Source organism: Antennarius striatus, chromosome 14 (genome assembly GCF_040054535.1).
Source record: "Antennarius striatus isolate MH-2024 chromosome 14, ASM4005453v1, whole genome shotgun sequence".
Classification (NCBI taxonomy): Eukaryota; Metazoa; Chordata; class Actinopteri; order Lophiiformes; family Antennariidae; genus Antennarius; species Antennarius striatus.
Genome location: NC_090789.1, coordinates 787,843 through 807,345, shown reverse-complemented (window position 1 = coordinate 807,345; position 19,503 = coordinate 787,843). Strand labels below are relative to the sequence as shown.

The 19,503-nt window shown below is 44.5% G+C and overlaps 3 protein-coding genes across 5 annotated transcripts; 1 reads left to right on the top strand and 2 right to left on the bottom strand.

Annotated features, from left to right (window-relative positions):
* The first annotated feature begins 59 nt into the window (after positions 1-59).
* LOC137607076 (zinc finger and SCAN domain-containing protein 2-like) lies at positions 60-4,061 on the top strand. Of its 2 annotated transcripts, XM_068332564.1 has the most exons (3): positions 60-919; positions 1,727-2,607; positions 2,795-4,061. In XM_068332564.1, exons 1-2 carry the CDS (start codon positions 727-729, stop codon positions 2,593-2,595), a joined length of 1,062 nt encoding a protein of 353 aa, XP_068188665.1. In that variant the 5' UTR covers positions 60-726; the 3' UTR covers positions 2,596-2,607; positions 2,795-4,061. The 2 variants fall into 2 exon arrangements, with proteins under 2 accessions (XP_068188665.1, XP_068188664.1); XM_068332563.1 differs by having other exon boundaries at positions 61-919; positions 1,727-4,061.
* A 1,273-nt stretch (positions 4,062-5,334) lies between these two features.
* On the bottom strand, positions 5,335-7,247 carry cart4 (cocaine- and amphetamine-regulated transcript 4). 2 transcript variants are annotated; one of them, XM_068332604.1, is made up of 4 exons: positions 7,171-7,247; positions 6,901-7,084; positions 6,211-6,294; positions 5,335-5,598 (listed from the first exon to the last, which is right to left on the bottom strand). In XM_068332604.1, the coding sequence occupies exons 2-4, from the start codon at positions 7,036-7,038 to the stop codon at positions 5,491-5,493; spliced, it is 330 nt and encodes a 109-aa protein (XP_068188705.1). In that variant the 5' UTR covers positions 7,039-7,084; positions 7,171-7,247; the 3' UTR covers positions 5,335-5,490. The 2 variants fall into 2 exon arrangements, with proteins under 2 accessions (XP_068188705.1, XP_068188703.1); XM_068332602.1 differs by having other exon boundaries at positions 6,901-7,093; positions 7,169-7,243.
* Positions 7,248-10,867: 3,620 nt separating this feature from the next.
* Positions 10,868-16,089, bottom strand: si:ch211-191i18.2 (uncharacterized protein LOC564095 homolog). The gene is made up of 5 exons (XM_068332601.1): positions 15,930-16,089; positions 12,847-12,930; positions 12,502-12,689; positions 11,984-12,057; positions 10,868-11,682 (listed from the first exon to the last, which is right to left on the bottom strand). The coding sequence occupies exons 1-5, from the start codon at positions 15,997-15,999 to the stop codon at positions 11,679-11,681; spliced, it is 420 nt and encodes a 139-aa protein (XP_068188702.1). The 5' UTR covers positions 16,000-16,089; the 3' UTR covers positions 10,868-11,678.
* Positions 16,090-19,503: the final 3,414 nt, after the last annotated feature.

Below are 19,503 nucleotides of genomic sequence, written 5' to 3'. Positions count from 1 at the left end.
ACAAATATGTCAGTTTTTATAATGATATTGTTACACTCTGAAAGTCACACAAAGTCAGCTGCTCAGACTTTTCAAAACAGGAAACAAAGATCCAGAAGGGCAAACTGGGATTATTCGGGTCGGAAAGTGAAAGGATTTTACACCTTGATTCCACGAGGGGGCGCTACTGAGAGGAGAGGACGCGAAGAAGAAGACGAGACGGATGTTGTTCTGATTGGCTCCACGGTAGCACCGGTGGCCCCGAACGGGTTCGTCTCGGATTAACCTACGGATAATCACCCAGAGGCGAACGGACCGGACCGGACCGAACCGCTCGTCAGTGTATGACGGAGAGCTTAGGGCTCCAGCGGCTAGCTTCCCGGAGCTAGCGGATCAATAACGCCTGCTGTCAGTCGACGAGGCGAGCGGAAGTGACGCGTTTTAGACGCGACAGGAAATACTCGGTGGCTAATGGCGCAGCGGAAAGGAGCTGGCTGTTTTAGCGTGAACGTTAATCCTCATAAACGTTGAGATTTGTCTCCATCAGCATCAATAAATAATCATAGCGGATATCCGGTTTGAACGGATCTTGTGTTTTTAATAATTATCTTACAGGATTCATTTCTTGGCTGACAGTACCTTCCGTGAGGAGTTAGCTTAGCGCGCTAACCGGAAGTCAGCCGCTCCGCTCGTCAGCGCTGGATGGAGAGCTGACGGGGTCCGTGACGGAGGTGACGTCGGGGGAAAATGTCTAAAGGCCAAATGCTGAGAGCGTTGGTGAAGCAGCGACTGACCGCGGCTGCTGAAGAGATATTTGGGCTGTTTGAAAGAACGATAGCAGAGTACGAGGAGGAACTGTGTCGTTCTAAAGAGGAGAACGAGCGACAACGAGAACTCCTGGACGCTGTTTTCAAGCCCCAGCTGCGGATACAGAAGACAGGTGGGTCACGTGAGTCACACCGGAAGTTTATAACGGTTCAAACAACCGAGATGTGTCGCGGGTATGAAGTCATGAGTACGTGGACTGTACAGGAGAGACAATAGAGGTAGTCCTCAACATACGAACACAACTGGTTTCTAGAGGTTGTTTGTAATTTGAATTGTCCGTAAATCGTTATTTATTAAATTTCAATCTCTAATTTCCATTTGAGGTCGTTTAATTTTTATTTCTACCCTAAATACTAAAGTTCTATTCAGACTGACCAGAAACAATTACACAACAATAAAAAAACAGACTGAATAAAATCCTGTAGTAACATAGTGTAACTTTAACATCTCTGCCTCTGCTGAATGCGTTTTCTCCTGGGGGGTGTAGAAGCTAAACCCAGCTTTAATCCACTAAGGGTTTCCAACACACTGACGTGAATTATGTGCTGATGTCACTTCCTGCTCATCTAAAGTCAGACACACTCATATTTCATTAACTTTCTCAGTTAACTCCAACTAGTAAAACATTCAGAGTTCAATGTTAGCGTCAGTTGATGCTTCCAGGCAGAAACCTGACCCGGCCAACAATGGTTCCTACATCATTTAGTTCCTACAGGAGGACGACCCCATCACTAATGAATAAATGTGAACTAACAGCAGGTGGTGACAGGGTTTTCTGACAGGTGTCTGTCGTCTACATTGCTGCTCTAACTTTCAACCTGACCTAAATTGCCTTCAGTAAAGATCCCCCCACACCCTTAACGTAACCTTCTCCATTTGTTGTTGTTTTTTTTGTAATATTTTAATCACTTCCTCGCAGGCAATCAGGTTTCAGCGAGTGAAGAAGAGGTTTCCCCTGAGCTGCAGGACTGGAGACCAAGTCTGGATCCAGAGGATCCACCAGACATCAAACAGGAGCTCTGGACCAATCAGGAGGAAGAGCAGCTTCAGTACCCAGAGGAGGCGGCGTTCCCATTCATCCCTGTTCCTGCAAAGAGTGAAGATGACGACCAGAAGCATCACTCCCCACAGCTTCACGGAACCGATCCAGAACCATCTGGGAACTCCGATCCAGGTTATTTACCGACGGACGCCGACACAGAGTATCGAAACATCAGCACCTTCGTCAGCAACGAAGGGTCCAACGCTAGCAACGATCTAGCTAACCACGCTGAATTTGGAAAAATGTATAGCCGACAGCTGAAGCTAGCATCGCACGACTCCGACGAGAAACGCTTCAGTTGCTCTGTGTGCGGCAAAATGTTCACCAGAAAAGCGACTGTGGTGAATCACATGAGAACTCACACGGGGGAGAAGAAACACCTCTGCCCCTTCTGTCGCAAGCGCTTCTCGCGTCACGCTTACTTACAGTCGCACCTGAGGACGCACACGGGCGAGAAACCCTACAGCTGTCCGCTCTGCAGCAAGAGCTTCACACAACACACGCATTTACGACTGCACAAGCGAATACACACCGGGGAGAAACCGTACGGCTGCACCCACTGTGGCAAAACCTTCACCTGGCCCACTCAGCTCAAGAGACACAAGTGCGCCGACGGTCGTCTCCGGTTCTCGGCCAATCAGGAGGAGGATGCTGACACGGTTGGACTTGCATGCGGTCCCCTGGAGGTGGGAGATGATGACGATGATGAAGTCACGCTTCGAGCTTTGCAGCTTCATCAGCTGTGAAGACAGGAGCTGGTAGGTGGAACCGGGTGGGAGCTCAGATCTGGTTGGATGGGCTCTGATGGACCTCGTTGGTTGGACGGTCACGGCAACGTCATCCTGACTCGATCCAGCACCAAAACGTTTGATATAAAGATTAGGTCTGGAGTCCAGGCTGATAAACGATGCAGTTTCTTATACATATTCTTATTTTGACCCCCAGAACCAACACGTCCAACCACTGGTGACAAGTCTGGATGTCCTTTTCCTCTGCAGAGGACAAACGTCCATGATGTCAGAGACTCACTTCTGATCAGTTGGTGTTTGTTTCAGGACTCTGAACGGGTTTATGGAACAAAAACAAAACCAAAAACTTTACATTTTTCTCTGTTCTGGAACAGAATCAGTTTTTCAAAATAATTGTAACCGGTTAATAGTCCGTCACCCTTGAAAAATGTTTGATTCAGACATTAGCTCATGAACTTCAAGTCATTTTCAGAGCAGTGTGTCCCTGTACCACCAGCGCTTCGTAACAATTAATCTCCTCCGGTGGACTTCCTCCGACGCTCCGGACGTTTGTTGGTGTTTCCTTTCTGTTCTGACCGATCACAAGATGCTTGGTTTTTTAATCCGACCGGTTCAGGAACGTCAATTCATTGGTGGAACATAAAACTCGAAACATTATAATCCTGTTTGTGTTCAGAACGAACCAATTGGTAAAATATTCTGGTTCAAAGCTGTGGTTATTTTAATCTGTCTGTTTTGAAACTGTCGGACTCACTTTCACGTCTTATTTCGTTAACTTTGCATGACTTTGCTCGATGTGGATTGAGACACTCGAACGTCGCTGTCAGTGTGTCGATAAAATTGGTATTGAGGACATTTTGATGGCAGAACTGATCTCATTTGTGAAACAAAATTAGCTATTAGTTAATATAATTCATGGAAAACGAATCATTTTTGACAGAAATGTTGTATTCTGTATAATTTGTGTGGGTTTTTTTCTCATTAATTCCACAAATCATGTTCTGCTTCCATCGTCTGCTCTGGGAACGTCTGATGGAGAATTTATTTGTTGTCTTTCATAACAAACTTTCCAAAAGATAAAATCGTCCCATTAAATTTCCTTCCTAGCGAACTAGAGGGACCAGGACGCGTTCCCCTTGGCTAACATCACTTAAGCTAGTGTGAAGTCACTTTGTCTTTCATAAGGGCATCCCCTGAGTTTATCTTTTCGTTCTTTTTTCGTATCTTTTCACGCTGTTCTCTTCAGAAAGTGTCTCTAAAGATGCGGTAATGACCTCTGTTTGTCTGGATAAACGTGTCCGGACGCTTTGCGTGGTTTTTACGTTTATTCCTGGAATATTTAACCGACGAATCGACTCTCGTTAAGCAACAAGGCTACAGAAATTAGCTAAGCATGTTGACCAAAAGCAGGCTTGTTTTCAAGCCCCAGCTGCAGTCACACAGAAAAGGTAGGTGGCTGGAAGTTTGATCGATGAACAGGCTGATTTCCAGCTTGGTTTAAAGTGTAATGTTTTTATCTCTGTCAATGTAAACAAAGAAACTATCGCAAGAAAGAATGTAGGAACGATTTTTTTTTGTCCTGTTGCAGAAATGGTAATTCTAGTGAGTTCCACTGGAGCTCTCGGGGGTCCAGGGGTCACAATGAAGGGGGCAAGATTTAAATCTTAAATCTTGCCCCCTTCAATCCGTAGTTAGCATCATTAGTTATGTTTCTGTCAACAGCATTGCTTCACGTCTGTAAAGAGAGATTCCTCATGAGTGGGGGTGGGGCAGGTTGGTCTGATCTGTCCTTTACTGCGCCATGAAGTCAGGTTTTTGGCGTTAGTGTGTTTCCTGTCGTTCCTCAGCTTTTGTTTCTGCACGTGAGGACACACATTGGAGAAAAACCGTTCGGTTGTCACATGTGTGGGGAAAACGCTGAGGAGTAAAGTGACGCTACAGAACCACTCACTGTGGAACCCACGCCGGGGAGAAACCCTACAGCTGCGGCGTTTGCAACAGGAAGTTCGTCTGGCACTGGCAGCTCAGACAACACACATTTAACTGCGAGCCATCGGACTGGGGGAGGCAAGGGGAACGATTACGTCAATGTTTGCTCAAATTGCGATCGGCTGGGATCCGAGTTAAAATAACGGCTCTTTCCCAGTTCGCTGGGATTGGCTCCAGCAACCCCTGTGACCCGAGGAAGTGAGCAAGTGTCTGGTGTTGGGACCTCATTGGCCGGCGTCTCCATTCAAATCCATTGTGAGTTCGTAGTTGTTATGAGCTGTTAGTCGTCCAACAGTCTGATAACCAAACACGTGACATCACTCAATGGCCACGCCCACACAAGAAGATTGGGAACCGCCCCTAACGATGATTTCATGAGCCGGGTTAACTAGATGACTGCTGACTAGTAGCTGCTTTGGACAACATTTGTTGTTGGTGTGTGTGTGTGTGTGTGTGTGTGTGTGTGTGTGTGTTAGCGTTAGCGGCTGTAATTAGCCGGTCTTATCTGTCCCGACTGGATGCTGGGAGCTAAATGTCATCCTGTCTCCGAGCGGCGACGCTTCTCTTCAAACGAAAGGTTTCCTGAATCAGCTGCGTTCTGATTGGACGATTGCGCTGATGAAGACTCACAGCTGGAGGTCATCATCAGCGAAATGAAAGCCAATAGAATCCAAGTGACTCACGGCCGGAGTGCGGGTTGGTGTTGTAGAGGCTGAAGTCAGTCAGAGCCGAGCAGCTTGGTGAAGAAACTTTATTTAAAAAACACAAATGGATCTGAGGAACGACACGACAACAAAGACAGAAACATGCAAACGGTCACTGTGTGTGTGTGTGTGTGTGTGTGTGTGTGTGTGTGTGTGTGTGTGTGTGTGTGTGTGCGTGTGCGTGTGTGTGTGTGTGTGCTCAGTAGCAGCGCAGGAAAAACGTGTTGCAGGCCGTTCCCCGCAGGCAGTCGCACAGACGACCGATTCGGGGTCCGTGTTTCATCGCACACCGCTCGCCCACGTCACACTGACAGAGAGAGAGGGGTGTGTCACATAATACAGCAGCACATATACAGTAGCTTAGCCTGGAAACAGCTAGCCTAGCCTCTGTCAACAATAACTAAAAAGGGCGGGTCACTGGTCACCCCTCCGACCACCAGAGGGCGCTAGGCTAACATCACCCTCAGTTATAGAGCTAATGTTGCTAGGGGTAGCTGCTATATGTCAGACACATCAGTTCTGCTTCAAACTGTTGGACTCACCTGGTGTGGCTCCGCCCACTGAACCCTGACCTGTCAGGCGCTGCGTTCAGGGTCTTCATTCTGTAACGTGTGTGAGCATGACTGGAGGCTGACGTTAGAGTTACAGAAAGTCTTGGGTCTCGCTTTCATATTGAGCTAATGCTAGTTAGCTCAATATGAAGTGTGTTAAATGAAGTGTATTTTGCACCATTAGCATAGCATCGCTATCTGGAGGCCGGAGGAAGTGACAGAAGTGTCACTGCAGGGTGAGGCTTTAGACACACACACAGGAGGGTTCACACACACACACACACAAACACACACAGAGTGGAGGCAACACAACCTAAAAGATGAATCTGATTGGCCGTCTGATTGACAGACGTCCGTCACGCTCTCACCCGAGGGATGACGCTGGCTTTCTTCTCCACAGAGAGGCCGATGCTGCTGTCAGCTTCATCCAGGAAACCCTGCAGAGCATCAGCCTGACACACACACACACAAACACACACACACACACACAAACACACACACACACACACACACACACACACACACCAGGTGAACTACTCAGATGTGTTTCTGTTAATGCAGAATTTTTTTATTCCTCAGTCCAGTAAGATTTCCATCCTTCCTAACGAGTAAACAAATAAGTAGTCAATAACAGTAAACACGTTTTCTGACGAGTGTTTACTGTAATTCACACACTGATCTGTGTGTTTGCGTCGGAGCCTGACTTTGCTGCGACACATCAACAAACAAACGAATAAACAACCAGCCGAGTTTTTAACACGTTTTACGTCTCTCCACTGATGACATATTTCAACAATTTCCCTCCAATTTTCCTGTAACTTATCTAAGTTCACATTTTTAATGCCAAGTTTCACTTTAAATCTATTTTTTCTTCTGTAATTCTAAATCTTTTATTACATGTTTTAACTGTTTCATATTAGATTTTCAAGAATTTTTTAAAATTTCTGTAGCACAAAAAATGCATTTCATCACTAAAATACACAAAAGTTTATTAGTGAGTTAATTTATTCTTTTAAATAATATCAGTAATAATAATAATGATAAATCAGATGACTCACCAGCTCTTTGGTTGTGAGTCCGATCGGCTCCTCCAGCGCTGACGGCAGGTTGTTGTCGGCTGACCTTTGACCCTCACAGTGTGATGTCAGCACAGACAGACAGACGGCCAGGTAGATGACGACTCGCAGGCTCTCCATGACTAGAACACGACCTGAACACGACCTGAACACGACCTGAACACGACCTGAACACCTGGAGGAGGAAGCAGAGAACGTTTGGTCCACAGATCTGAGTTCAGCATCGCTGGCGAGTCGATGGCGAACTCACGATGAGCGACGGTCCAGCGGCGACACGAAGGTTCTTCTGGTCGACTCTTCTTCTCTAGGTTTGACGTGCTCCTCCTCCTCCTCTTCACATGTGCTGTGAGGTTTCCTCCCTCCTCTATTTATACCGTCTCCTCTTCCTCCTCCTCCTCCTCCTCCTCGTCTTCCTCCTCCGCCGCCGTCGTCACGTTTATTCATGTATTCAGCGGCTCAGATGAAGCGGCGTGGACGTGTTGACGTGTGACGGATGAGGCTGCTGCCCACTTAATATTCAACGGGTCGATGGCGCACCTTTACACCCAGGTGTTGTCTGATAGAGGTCAAAGGTCACACCGCTGGAAGTGAGATGAATGTCAGAGGAACCAGCTGACGTCTGATTATCACCTTCATCAGAATCGAGAAAATAATCCACGAACAACCAGATATTAGACAATAATCTATCAATCAGATAATAATCTATCAATCAGATAATAATCTATTAATCAGATAATAATCTATCGATAACCAGCCAGTCAGATTATTCTGGTGGTGTTCGATCAGATCCCTGAGGTTCACCAGAGCGATGATGTCACTCAGGACGCCAGAAAAAACGCCAAGATTAAATGGACAAAAGGAAAAGTGATAAATAAGATAAATTCAAATGAAGTTGAATAAATTAAAATAAATTGAAATAAATTAACTTGTAATAAAATACATTGATGTAAATTGAATTAAAACTATGCAGTCAGAGACTGTAACATCCCGCGACACACCTGAATTCAAAATTTTACCCTGACTTACTTTCACAGATCAAGGTCATTTAATAACAGACACATGATCCAACATGTAACCGGTGCTTTCTGTTTGTCATCAGGTTTGTGTACACCAGAGATGTGAACCTAAACATGTATACAGGTGAAAATGTGACCTTGACCTAGTTTTTCAAGGTCAAAGTTGTGATTTGATTTTTGTCCCCTTGCCTCCCTGAATATAACGCCTTTTGCTTCGTCTCTTCAAAAATATCTCAGAATAGAAAATATCTCAGACCATAGATCAAAGCAACAGCTTTGATCTATGGTCTTACTCACACTGGCCTTCTCCCTCATTTTTCCGTCTTATCTGGTTCCTGAGTGTACAAAAGAAATTTGACCTTGACCTAGTGTTCTCAAGGTCATCATCTCATCTCCACCCCCTGTCCTGCCTGAGTCATGTGCTTTTTGTTTCATCTTTCTGTCTGAACGGTTTGAAGGTATTTGATGGACTAACTGACGAACACAGAAACACTGACATTACAATAAATCACCGCTTCACAGGATGTAAAAAATGAAAAATTTAAATGAAATTTAAAAAAAAAATCCAAATTGTATGAATTGAAGTAAAATACACTGAAATAAAATACATTGAAAAAAATATAACAAATTGAAATAAAATAAATGATAGTGAATTGAATTAAAATGTAAAGTCAAAATAAAATAAAACTTTGAAATGAAATAAATTAAAATCAAATTTAATAAATTAAAATTAATATAAAATTAATTCATAAAAAATAATTGATATAAAATTAAGATAACTCAATATTGCAGTCTATGGCATCAGCCTAATGTTGATCAACCAATCAATCAATTCAATCAGTAACTGATCCGAACCAAACATCCAGATTTGTATTCTAGAACGGGATTGTGTGTCTAAACATGAAACCACAGAGGTCATGTGACTCGGGGCTTTCATGTTGTACAAACTTGCATCAGAACCAACATCCTGAACCGCCTGCTTCAGACTGAATGTCTGACAAACGCAGATGAAACAGCGGATGTAGGCTCCGCCTCCTGTCGCCAGGCGGCTGACTGGAGGTCAGACGCCGACGGCTAATTTGTCGGACGAATCCCGGCGAGGACCGTGAAGATTCCCGGGCGATAAAAGCAGCATGAAGTCAGGAGATCAGACTGATTCATTAGCGCCTCCTGTCTCCACCTGCTGATTCATTCCAGCGGCTTTGTGTCGTCCCATCATCCACCTGGGCGGCGAGCGGCGGTTCTGATCTGGACCGTTTTGATGATGAAGCAGAACAAATGTGTCGGTGCCCTTTTCTGGCTCTGATTTGCATGTGGAGGTGACCTGATGCACAGACGGCGTTCAGTCGCCACCGGTTTCATCTCCACTCTCATTAACGTACAAATGTCAGCCGCGGCCTCCTCCTCCTGTGTGTGTGTGTGTGTGTGTGTGTGTGTGTGTGCGTGTGTTTGAGGTGAGATGGGTCATGTGGTCACAAAAGATCAGAGGACAGAAAAATATTTTATTTCCTGTTTTATTTGCAGGTAACTTGAGAACTGAAGCTGGTTCCGTCACTTCCTGTTCCCGTGGAGAGAAACCCGTCGGTTGAGCTTCAGGTTTACTTAAACTGAAAGTTTAAATAAAACGAGGAAAAACCAAGAGGATGAATCCATCGAGAGCAGACGGGCTTTGATGTCTAGAACGTTTGGATGGACTGTGACCTATGCTAGGAACCCAGTTCTTCTTCTTCATCATTATCATCGTCAAGACGACCAGGTGATTGATTCGTCATCGATTTGAACATGAAATAGAAACAAATTAAAAACTGGATGTAAGACTTTAAATTCGTGAATCATCGTATCTGAGCTCCACATCCACTGACAGGAAGATAAATGTCCAGGGGTCGCCGACGGCGACAGTCGAGGCCGAGGAAAACGCAGTTCCGCTGTTTATGCAGAGACACCAACAAAGAAGACAACGGACGACCTCGTCTGCGTGACCTTCCGAAGAAGAATGATCGAGACGCCCGAACCACAGAGAGGCTTTGGTGTCGTCATAGCGACACATTAGTGAGACGAAGATGAGGATGATGATGATGGTGATGGTGAAAATGAGGAAAGTGATGGTAATGATGATGATGATGATAGTGATGGTGATGATGACGGTGATGGTGATGATGATGATGATGATGGTGGTGATGATGATGATGATGATGACGATGATGATGATGATGATGGTGATGATGATGACGATGATGATGATGATGATGATGATGATAATGACGATGATGATGATGGTGATGATGATGATGATGGTGAAGATGATGGTGATGATGGTGATGATGATGGTGAGTCGTTTGATCAGGGTTTTATTCTAGGACTAAGCGTGGAGGAAATTTTCTGGATGTGGGGTTGAACTCCTTGCCATGGATTGGTTGCCATGACAACAGGAGGTAAATCCTCACTGGTTCTTCTGGTTTCTCTGGGTTTCGTGCCGATTCCTCCTGGACTGAAATAAACGAGGCCCCCGAGGCGCCGTCAACACGTCCTGTGAGCCGCTGTCGTCTTCCATGAGAGACGACTCGCATCAGGACCACCGCGCCGTCACGCCAATGCCAGAAATAAACCAATAGCGTGAGGCCGGAGGCTGTCACCTGACAGTCCGAAGCCGATCACCCTGATCGACGACAGGAGGCGACGCATCACTCGTGTTCATGTCCTTCATCATTTATTCACTGGAGGTTGTTGTTTTTGTTTGAAAGGTTTTCTCACCTGAGTTCAGGTTTGGAGCCAAAAGTGAAATAAAAATGTGTCTGGAAAATTATAATACAAAATTTATTACACAAAATTATAACAATTAGATCAAATAAAATGAAAAGTTTAGAAAAGTGAAAAAATCTGTAAAAAAAAAAAAAAAGAGTGAAACTCAAAACGCTTCTCACCGTTTGTTTGGCTCTTATTATTTTATTTTGAAAAATATGAACAGACCAACTAATGGACTCATATTTTAAAATCAAAGTTCTTTATTCATTCCTCTTAATCAATAACATATCAATAAGTGCTGCTGTTTCTAGGAAAAAGCTGATATGAAAAGTTTGTTGACAATAAATTCATAATAAACAACAAACTTGTGTGGAGTGACAAAGACCAGTTCCCCGTAGGGGATAATGAGGTGGACTGTCTGTCTTCTTATTTGTGCTTAGTGTTTGTGACGTCACACTAGGGGGCGCTGTTGTCGTGGAAACAGATATTCAAAAAGTTTAACAGTATCTGAAGAATATAGAAGCTCATTAATTATCATCATCATCATCATCATTCTAAACAGTAGATTTTTCATGTCTGACACATTTTCACACATCAGATTAAAAATCTAACGTGTGACGTCATCACTGAGGTTTTACATCTATTTCTTTATCACTGAAAATTTCTTGGTGCAAATTTGACACCAACAAACGTCCGTTTCCACAAACCAAATATAAAAATAATAAAATCTCAGCATTAATGAAACGTTTTTGTTTATATACAATTAAAAAAGTGAAAAATTTGATGAAGCTTTTTTTTTTTTCAGTTTTGTTTTTCTTTTCTTTGTTTTGCAGTGGTGCTGACGAAGCTTTGTGATTGGCTGAAGTCCACCTGTCAGTCCGTCCTGAGGGAAGAAGTGGCTCCACTGAGTTTTCAGGTGCTGTTGACCCAGCCCACCACAGATCAGGTGACCTACACTGGTCAGGTGACCTACACTGGTCATGTGACCTACGCTGGTACCAGTCAGCTGCGGAGAAGTCGATGAAAACACAAGTGAGTGTCGAATCTTTAGCACAATTTTTTTTTTAAACTTTCATAACAACACAAACTTTAATCTGAGACTTAAATGTCATCTTGATTCCTGACAAACTTTTCTGATTTAATCCGGAGGGAATCTGCCTTCATCATCCGAGGAGAGCAAAATGAGCTCATTTAAATGCAGGGATCACCATGACATTAACTTTATCGAGGCTGATAGTGAGGTCACCATCGACGGCCCCGCCCCGCCGCCGTGTGGCATCCACCGCTACGTGGCGCCTGAATCTCACCTGAGTGTGTGTTGTAGCTGCTGTGTGTTCAAACCGATCAGGATCACCAGGGTCCAGAGCAGCATCTTGATTTCCTACAGACAGTAAACGCATCACTTATGATGTCAGCGGTTGAATAATGCAAGATAGATACAAATTAAAATTTATAACACCACGTTCTTCTAGTATTGTTAGCATATGGTAGCATTTCAATAGCCTTGCATGCTCAGCTACATGCTAACAGCCCTGGTTGAGTTGTGTTGAGTAAAGGGATAATGTGGTAGAGGGAGGATACGTTGAGGTTGGAATTAAAGTCTGACTTAGAATAACCCAAGTTAAGTTTAATCTAAGGTTTAGGTGAAGTTTAACTGAGGTTGATTTTGATCCTGGGCTAAATGAAACCTAGCTTTTCTTAAACTGAAGTTAAGCCTGAGGTTCAGGTTAAGCTAACTTATATTAGATTTATCTAAACTTATGTTGAACCTGGCATTAAACTTAAACTTAAAACTTTCTAAACTCGGTAAAATGATGGTTCTTACCAGTGAAACAGGAAGTGATGACGCGTTGTGAAGGTCGACCCCGTCCTTCTCTGTCGTTGTTCCAATAGTTGCCGTGGTAACAGCCACTTCCTCTTCAAGCCGGCGTCCTCCGGTCACTTCCTCTTCCTCTTCGTCCTTGTCGATGAATCGTTCGCTGAACTTGTCGAGGTCTTCGCTGCTAGCGTTACCTGGAAACGACACAACGACGTTCAGGAAGTCTGGTCCTCACGAGGACGTCCTACATGAACACATATCTGCGCTAACGTGTTCCATGACTGTTTGTGCGTAAATAGTTAGCATCACAGGTGGAGGTCAGAGGTCAGGTGATGATGGGCGTTGACCTACTGAAGAAGCTGTAGTCGAAGGTGGCATTGTAGTCCCAGTCATAGTCCGGCGGCGGCGTGAAGCCGTCGTATTGAGCATCCAACACTGGAAACACAAATCGCTCAGGAAGGTTAAGCTAGGCTAATCCTCTTGCTAACAAAATCACAGGATGTTGATGATAGCTAGTAACTATTAGCAATTTTCAGCTAACTCATTCTGTGCATTGATGTGATCAGATAACCCAGGCCCCTCCCATCAGGATGAAACCAATCATCACTTAGCAGCGATGCTAAAGGGTTGATAATGTCATGTGATCCCATTGGTTGCAGTCTTACAGGACACGCCCATTTTGCTGGAAAAATGGCGTCATGTTTTCTGACGTCCCACTGGAGCGTCGCTATGATGCTAGGAGGCCACGCCCAAATGAAATGAAAGGACTTTTTGAAATGTGGCTAACGAGGCGCCGCGCTGAGGTCCCCACCTCCCATCTGCCCGGTGGGCGTCAGGGTGCGTCGCAGCGCATTCTCTACGTGTTTCACTGCAGTGTTGAACAATTAATGTTGTTGGAAAGTTAAATTCAGCTGCAGCAGAAACAAAGAATCCACCAATCAAACGGTCTGCCATTGGTCCTCAGGTCAAACCACACTTCAGCTGGAGATGGCTGACCTTGGTATACCTCCGTTAGCTGAGGTTTGCTAAATTTAGCTGTACTGAAAGGTAAATTATAAAAAAGTGAAGATTTTCATTGAAAAAATCTCCAAATGAAAAATTTCCAACAAAAACAAAAAATTATTTTGGAAATCAAATTCAGTATCATTGTTCTGTAACAGGTTACATTACTCCAGTAATATAGCTAATGTTAGCTTTGACATGACGTCTGCTAATGCTAACAAACAACCAGCAAAACAGAGAAACCAACATGAAGTCCAAAGCTAACGTTTAACCAAAGCGCTTGAAATACGTCATGCAATTTTAGCTGGCTAATTTTGGCTAACGTTAGCTGAGAAAACAAATTTGCTGACAAACAAAAGACGAGCACCAATCAAACGCAGGAGCTCAGCGGAGCCAATTCATCAGTACCCATTATCAATCAATTAAATTGATATTTATTATTACTATAGTGTAAAACACACCATGATGGCTGTTATGTTAGCATCTGAGGCTAAAACGTTGATATTAGCCTCAGATGCTAACATGAACACCATGAAATTAAGTGTTTATCAGGTGCATTTATGTGTTTTATTTCCTGTTTGTATAACAACAATAACAACAATAATGTTATTATTATTATTATTAATATTATTATTGTTATCATTATCATTATTAATATAATAATAATTATTATTATGGTTATTATTAATATAATAATAATAATAATAATAATAACCATTATTGTTATTATTATTACAAATCTTATGAATCATCATCGTAGGAATTGATTCTTTTCCATTCATCAGCTAATTGATTAATTGACAAAAGGTTCAGTTGTTTAAACAATCAAAATAAATGTTATCATAATTTTTGGATCTAAAAGATAAGGAAATTAAATTAAATTAAATCCTCCGTGTTTTAGAAGAAAAAAAAGAGGTTTTAATAATTACTAAAGTTAAACTCAGGTACAGGAAGCCGGGAACAACTTCCTGGTTCTTCTCTTTTCCTGTTGCCTCCTGACTGAAACACACACACACACACACACACAGACACACACACAGACACACACACACACACACACACACACACACACACACACACACACACACACACACAGAGACACACACACACACACACACAGACACACACACACACACACAGACACACACACACACACAGACACACACACACACACACACACACACACACACACACACACACACACACACACACACACACACACACACACCATGCTGATGGGAACTAGGTGGACGGGCGGTTAATTGTTCCCAAACAGGAAGTGTGTCATCACCAGGCACCTGTCAATCAGAGCTTCATCCCCGCGAGGGGGAAATGAAAACCAGGTGTCGCGCGCACGCGGCCGGAGATCACATGTCACTCAACGCACGTGAGCGACACGAGACGATTTGTGGTCTGAAGGAAGAAAAGAAGAAAAGAGAGAAGAAGAAGAAGGAGGAAGAGGAGGAGGAGGAGGAGGCGGAGGAGGAGGAGGAGGAGGCGGAGGAGGAGGAGGAGGCGGAGGAGGAGGAGGCGGAGGAGGAGGTAGGAGTCAACAGAAAACACCCAGTGGGGATGAACCCTACTGGTTTAACTACTGGTTTAGTTCTACTTGTTTAACCCTACTGGTTTAACTCTACTGGTTTAACCCTACTGGTTTAACCCTACTGGTTTAACCCTACTGTTTTAACCCTACTGGTTTAACTCTACTGGTTTAACCCTACTTGTTTAACCCTACTGGTTTAACCCTACTGGTTTAACCCTACTGGTTTAACCCTACTGGTTTAACCTTAGTGGTTTAACTCTACTGGTTTAACCCTACTGGTTTAACCCTACTGGTTTAACCCTACTGTTTGTTAGTCGTGTTTGATGTGTTTTTAATCTCTTTAAAGATTTTTGTTCTGGACCAAACTGAAGTTAGTTGAACTAGTTAAACCACTAACTAGCATTAGCTGTAGCATTAGTTGTAGGATTAGCTGTAGCATTAGCTGTAGCATTAGCTGTAGGATTAACTCATGCAATCGTGCTTCACTGTCACTGGATGGGAACAACTTCCAATCACAACACAAATGTGTTTTTAGAGTCAATGCTAGCTGTTTAAATGCCTCATGCTAAGCTAACAAGCTTAGCATTGTTAGCTTAGCATTGTGTTTAACTTTCTGAATAACAAGGGAATGAGAGAAAGAGGAGGACAGGATTCCATTCAGTGTTGGAGGAACTCCAGTGTGTGTGTGTGTGTGTGTGTGTGTGTGTGTGTGTGTGTGTGTGTGTGTGTGTGTGTGTGTGTAGGGGGGTCTTTTACAGTAACATAAATTCACCTACACACACACACACACACACACACACACACACACACACACACACACTGGAGTCAAGCAGCTGCAGCACACACACGCTGGTCACATGGGGGAGATGTCAAACAGAGGAAGACTCACCGGAGGTCAGCAGGAGGAGGAAGAGGAGCCGCCGGGCGCCGCTCAGGGACACAGAACCGTGAGGAGACATGATGGACGGACAGAACCAACATGAAGGAACAACGGACGAGACGAGATGATCTGATCCACCGGGCTGAGAACAAGAAGGGGAGGAGGAAGAGGAGGAGGAGGAGGAGGAGGAGGTCTGTTCTTGTCCTGCTGCCAAGTTTGTCCCCCGGTTGCCAAAGAGAGGAGAAACAAAGAGAAACGATGGACGAGGAGGGTCAGGAAAACGCCGACAGAAGCGTTTTTATTGATTTATTTGTGTACAAAAAAAACAACACAAACAAAAACACGCTTCAGGTCACGTTTGACTTCAGCAGCATCTGTTCAAATACTGAGCAGTGAAGGCACCACAGGTCAGTGAACGCACCACAGCACAGGTGAGAGGAAGCTCCGCCTCCTTTTGACCACATGTGTAACCGAGCTTTGAAGAGGAACCGACATCCGTGTGGTCTTTGAACGCATCACTGAACATCCCATGTTAACACGACTCTGAATGCATCACGGTCCTCGAACGCATCGCCGTCCTTCCGATCGCAATCCTCTCTGTCATTTATTGATCAGGTGATCAGGCCTCCTCATCCTCATCAGCTGCTCCACCTGAGGTGGGCGTGGTCTCTTCTACTTCCTGTTGGCTCCGGGTCATCAGTTCAGCCAATCGGCTGCATTTTAAGGGTTAAACGCTTCTTTTGTTTCTCACAGCTGGACGTCCAACAATGGGCTGAAGGAAACACCCCCCCCCCCCCCCGCGGTGACATCACCGCTCATGTCGTCAACGACCTAATATGGACGTTGACATGAATGTTGGGAAAAGATGGATTTTACCCGCTTTCAGATGTGGGAAACAAACGGCATCATTCCTACTGGGAGGTGTGGGAACGCTGGGAAACAGGATCTCCTGTCCTTCATGTCAAACAGTCAAATCTCATTTAAAAATTTTCTTTATTTTTTTTTTTTAACTCAAATTTAAATGATTTCATTCCTGTTTAGAGAAAAGTTCCTTTGTTTTATAATTTTATCTTAATTTTCCAAACATTCGTAAATTTGGGTTTCATTTGTCAGATTTATTATAAATGACATAAAAACCTGGTCATCGTCACCGAGTATGCAGAAATGGATTGAAATTCCGTTGCTATGACAACCGTTACGCGTTGTTCTGACCTGAATCTACAGGTCGGTTTAAAGTGGTGCTTTTATTGTGGAAAACATCTCAGCACTTCCTCTCAGCTGGAAGACAAGAAATGTTAGCATCACATTAGCATGCATTAGCATTGTCAATGGTATCCCAGCATGCCGTCTGCTGATGGGTGTGACCAGAGGCCAGCAGACAGGAAGTCAAACGTCAGCAGACGTCTTTTCTTCTTTTGTTTGGCGTCTTTAATCTGAAAATCACGTCTGACTCAGATTAAATCTGATGATTACAGTTAGATGGTAATCCTGACCCGGAGCCAAACCCTCAGAACTGATCCGGGATCAGCTGGAACCAGACAGCACAGGTGGGTCCGGATTAACGCAGAGCAGACTCAGCTCCACAGAGATGGGTCCAGAACGTAGACGGGTCCAGAACATAGATGGGTCCAGAACCTAGACGGGTCCAGAACATAGACAGGTCCAGAACGTAGACGGGTCCAGAACATAGATGGGTCCAGAACATAGATGGGTCCAGAACATAGACAGGTCCAGAACATAGACAGGTCCAGAACATAGACAGGTCCAGAACGTAGACGGGTCCAGAACGTAGACGGGTCCAGAACGTAGACGGGTCCAGTAGCACCAGGTGTAAACGAGGTGAGGGCGACACCGACGAACAGGAAGTCAAGGATTTAAGTGCATCTGTTGAAATGCATCGTGGGAAACGCTGACAGGAGATCCATAAAAAAAACACAGTTTATTGGATTAAAAGCCTTCAGGTTCAGACATGAACACACACACACACACACACACTGTGGTGTGTGTGTGTGTGTGTGTGTGTGTGAACAGGTAGAGGAAGATGAAGTGAGGAAACACCGTTAGCATGTTAGCCCATGAGCTAACATGCTAACGGTTTTGAGGTTTGTTAACTTTGAGTTTCTGATGACTTCTGACAGATGATTGGTTGTTATTGATCGATCGGTGATGTTGGGGCTTCAGTCGTCCCCGGGGATCGGTTTGGGGGTCACGTCCCACCGAGGGCCCATTGAGGGCCCCGTTGGGTTCGGTTCCTCCGTTCCTTTTCATTCTTTTTGTCCTCATGATGGGACTGGAACTAAATTTAACCTACAAACTGTCGTCCGGGTCTCATCCCGTATCTCCCAGCTGGTCAGAGTCGTCCTCGGGGGGGTCGCTGCCTTGCCCCAGGGCATGCTGGGAAAGTCAGTGTTCTCATGGCTTCTATATTTAACTGATGGAGGCTGGTGTTCCTGAACGCAGCTCCGGACAGCGTGAGAGCCGACGGGGGTCGACGGCGTCATGTGAACCCGTGTCCACCCCCACCCATCCCCCCGATGGAAGAAGGTGGAGAACCGGGATGGGACGTGAACCCATGATCAACCTTAAAGAGTAATCAATTCTGATTGAAGTAATCAATCAAGAAAACTAAGAATTAACAAAGAACTGAACTTTAATGAAATGAGTCTCAACTGGACCCCGGTTCCAACAGGTGTGTCAGGAATTAAACATCGCCGGGAATATTGATCGCCGATCAGGAGTAGAAAATACAGGAAAATAGGAGTCGTATCCAAAAAATCAAAGGTCAAAGGTTAAAGGTCACACATTTCTCTCTGGTTACTTTAAAGCAGGTAGTTTATCACGTTTGAACCAGTCAGACGACCTTTACCGGTTTGAAATTGTTAAACTAATGTTTGAATGAACAAATTTTGAATCTTTTAAGGCTGATTTCCCCAAAAACATCGTTTCTTCTTGAATTGTTGAATTTAAATTTTTTAGCAAAACCTCTAGAATCGGGAACTGTAGGAATGACCTCAGTGTCAGACCTCTTGCTTTGTATTGATCATCGATCAAACGTTCTCGCTTCCTGTCGACCAATCAAGACTGTCGCTCTGAATCCTTCCTCCTCTTCGCCGCTCAAACATCAGGACTGTGTGACCTTTGACCCCAGCCCCATTCAGTTGGCGCGTCTCTGGTTTTGAGCAGTCTCTTAATACCCCAAACAGTCCATAAATCCAGCGGGGGGTCGTGACCCCAACCTGGGGGGTTGGGGGAGGGGGGTGGAGGACGGGACGTCATGAGTGAGTGTGGGAGAGTTGAGACGTTCCTGTGGGAGTGTGGACACAGATCATGTGACCCAGAACCCCCCAGAGACCTTTGACCTTTACGCGTTCTAACACACCTGTAAACGGGTCGACGGGGGTTTTTATCCAGAACCGAACCGTCTGGAGTCCAGCAGCCAAACAACGGCTGACATTTCATTAAACTGTCGGCCGTTTGTTCAGTTAAAATGTTATCAGGCTCCGCTTCCACCAAACGTTAGAGATTAAAATGGACGGGTGATGACGTCATTCCAAACCAGCTGAAGTCTGAAGCATGAGCGCCC

Coding starts and splice junctions, on each gene's coding strand:
- si:ch211-191i18.2 (XM_068332601.1), bottom strand. CDS start 15,999: ATGTCTCCTCACGGTTCTGTGTCCCTGAGCGGCGCCCGGCGGCTCCTC. Junction 12,931..15,929: donor CCTCCTCCTGCTGACCTCCG/GTGAGTCTTCCT, acceptor TTGTGTTTCCAG/TGTTGGATGCTCAATACGAC. Junction 12,058..12,501: donor CATCACTTCCTGTTTCACTG/GTAAGAACCATC, acceptor TACTGTCTGTAG/GAAATCAAGATGCTGCTCTG.
- LOC137607076 (XM_068332564.1), top strand. CDS start 727: ATGTCTAAAGGCCAAATGCTGAGAGCGTTGGTGAAGCAGCGACTGACC. Junction 920..1,726: donor GCTGCGGATACAGAAGACAG/GTGGGTCACGTG, acceptor ACTTCCTCGCAG/GCAATCAGGTTTCAGCGAGT.
- cart4 (XM_068332604.1), bottom strand. CDS start 7,038: ATGGAGAGCCTGCGAGTCGTCATCTACCTGGCCGTCTGTCTGTCTGTG. Junction 6,295..6,900: donor GACTCACAACCAAAGAGCTG/GTGAGTCATCTG, acceptor TGTGTGTGTCAG/GCTGATGCTCTGCAGGGTTT. Junction 5,599..6,210: donor AAGCCAGCGTCATCCCTCGG/GTGAGAGCGTGA, acceptor TCTCTCTGTCAG/TGTGACGTGGGCGAGCGGTG.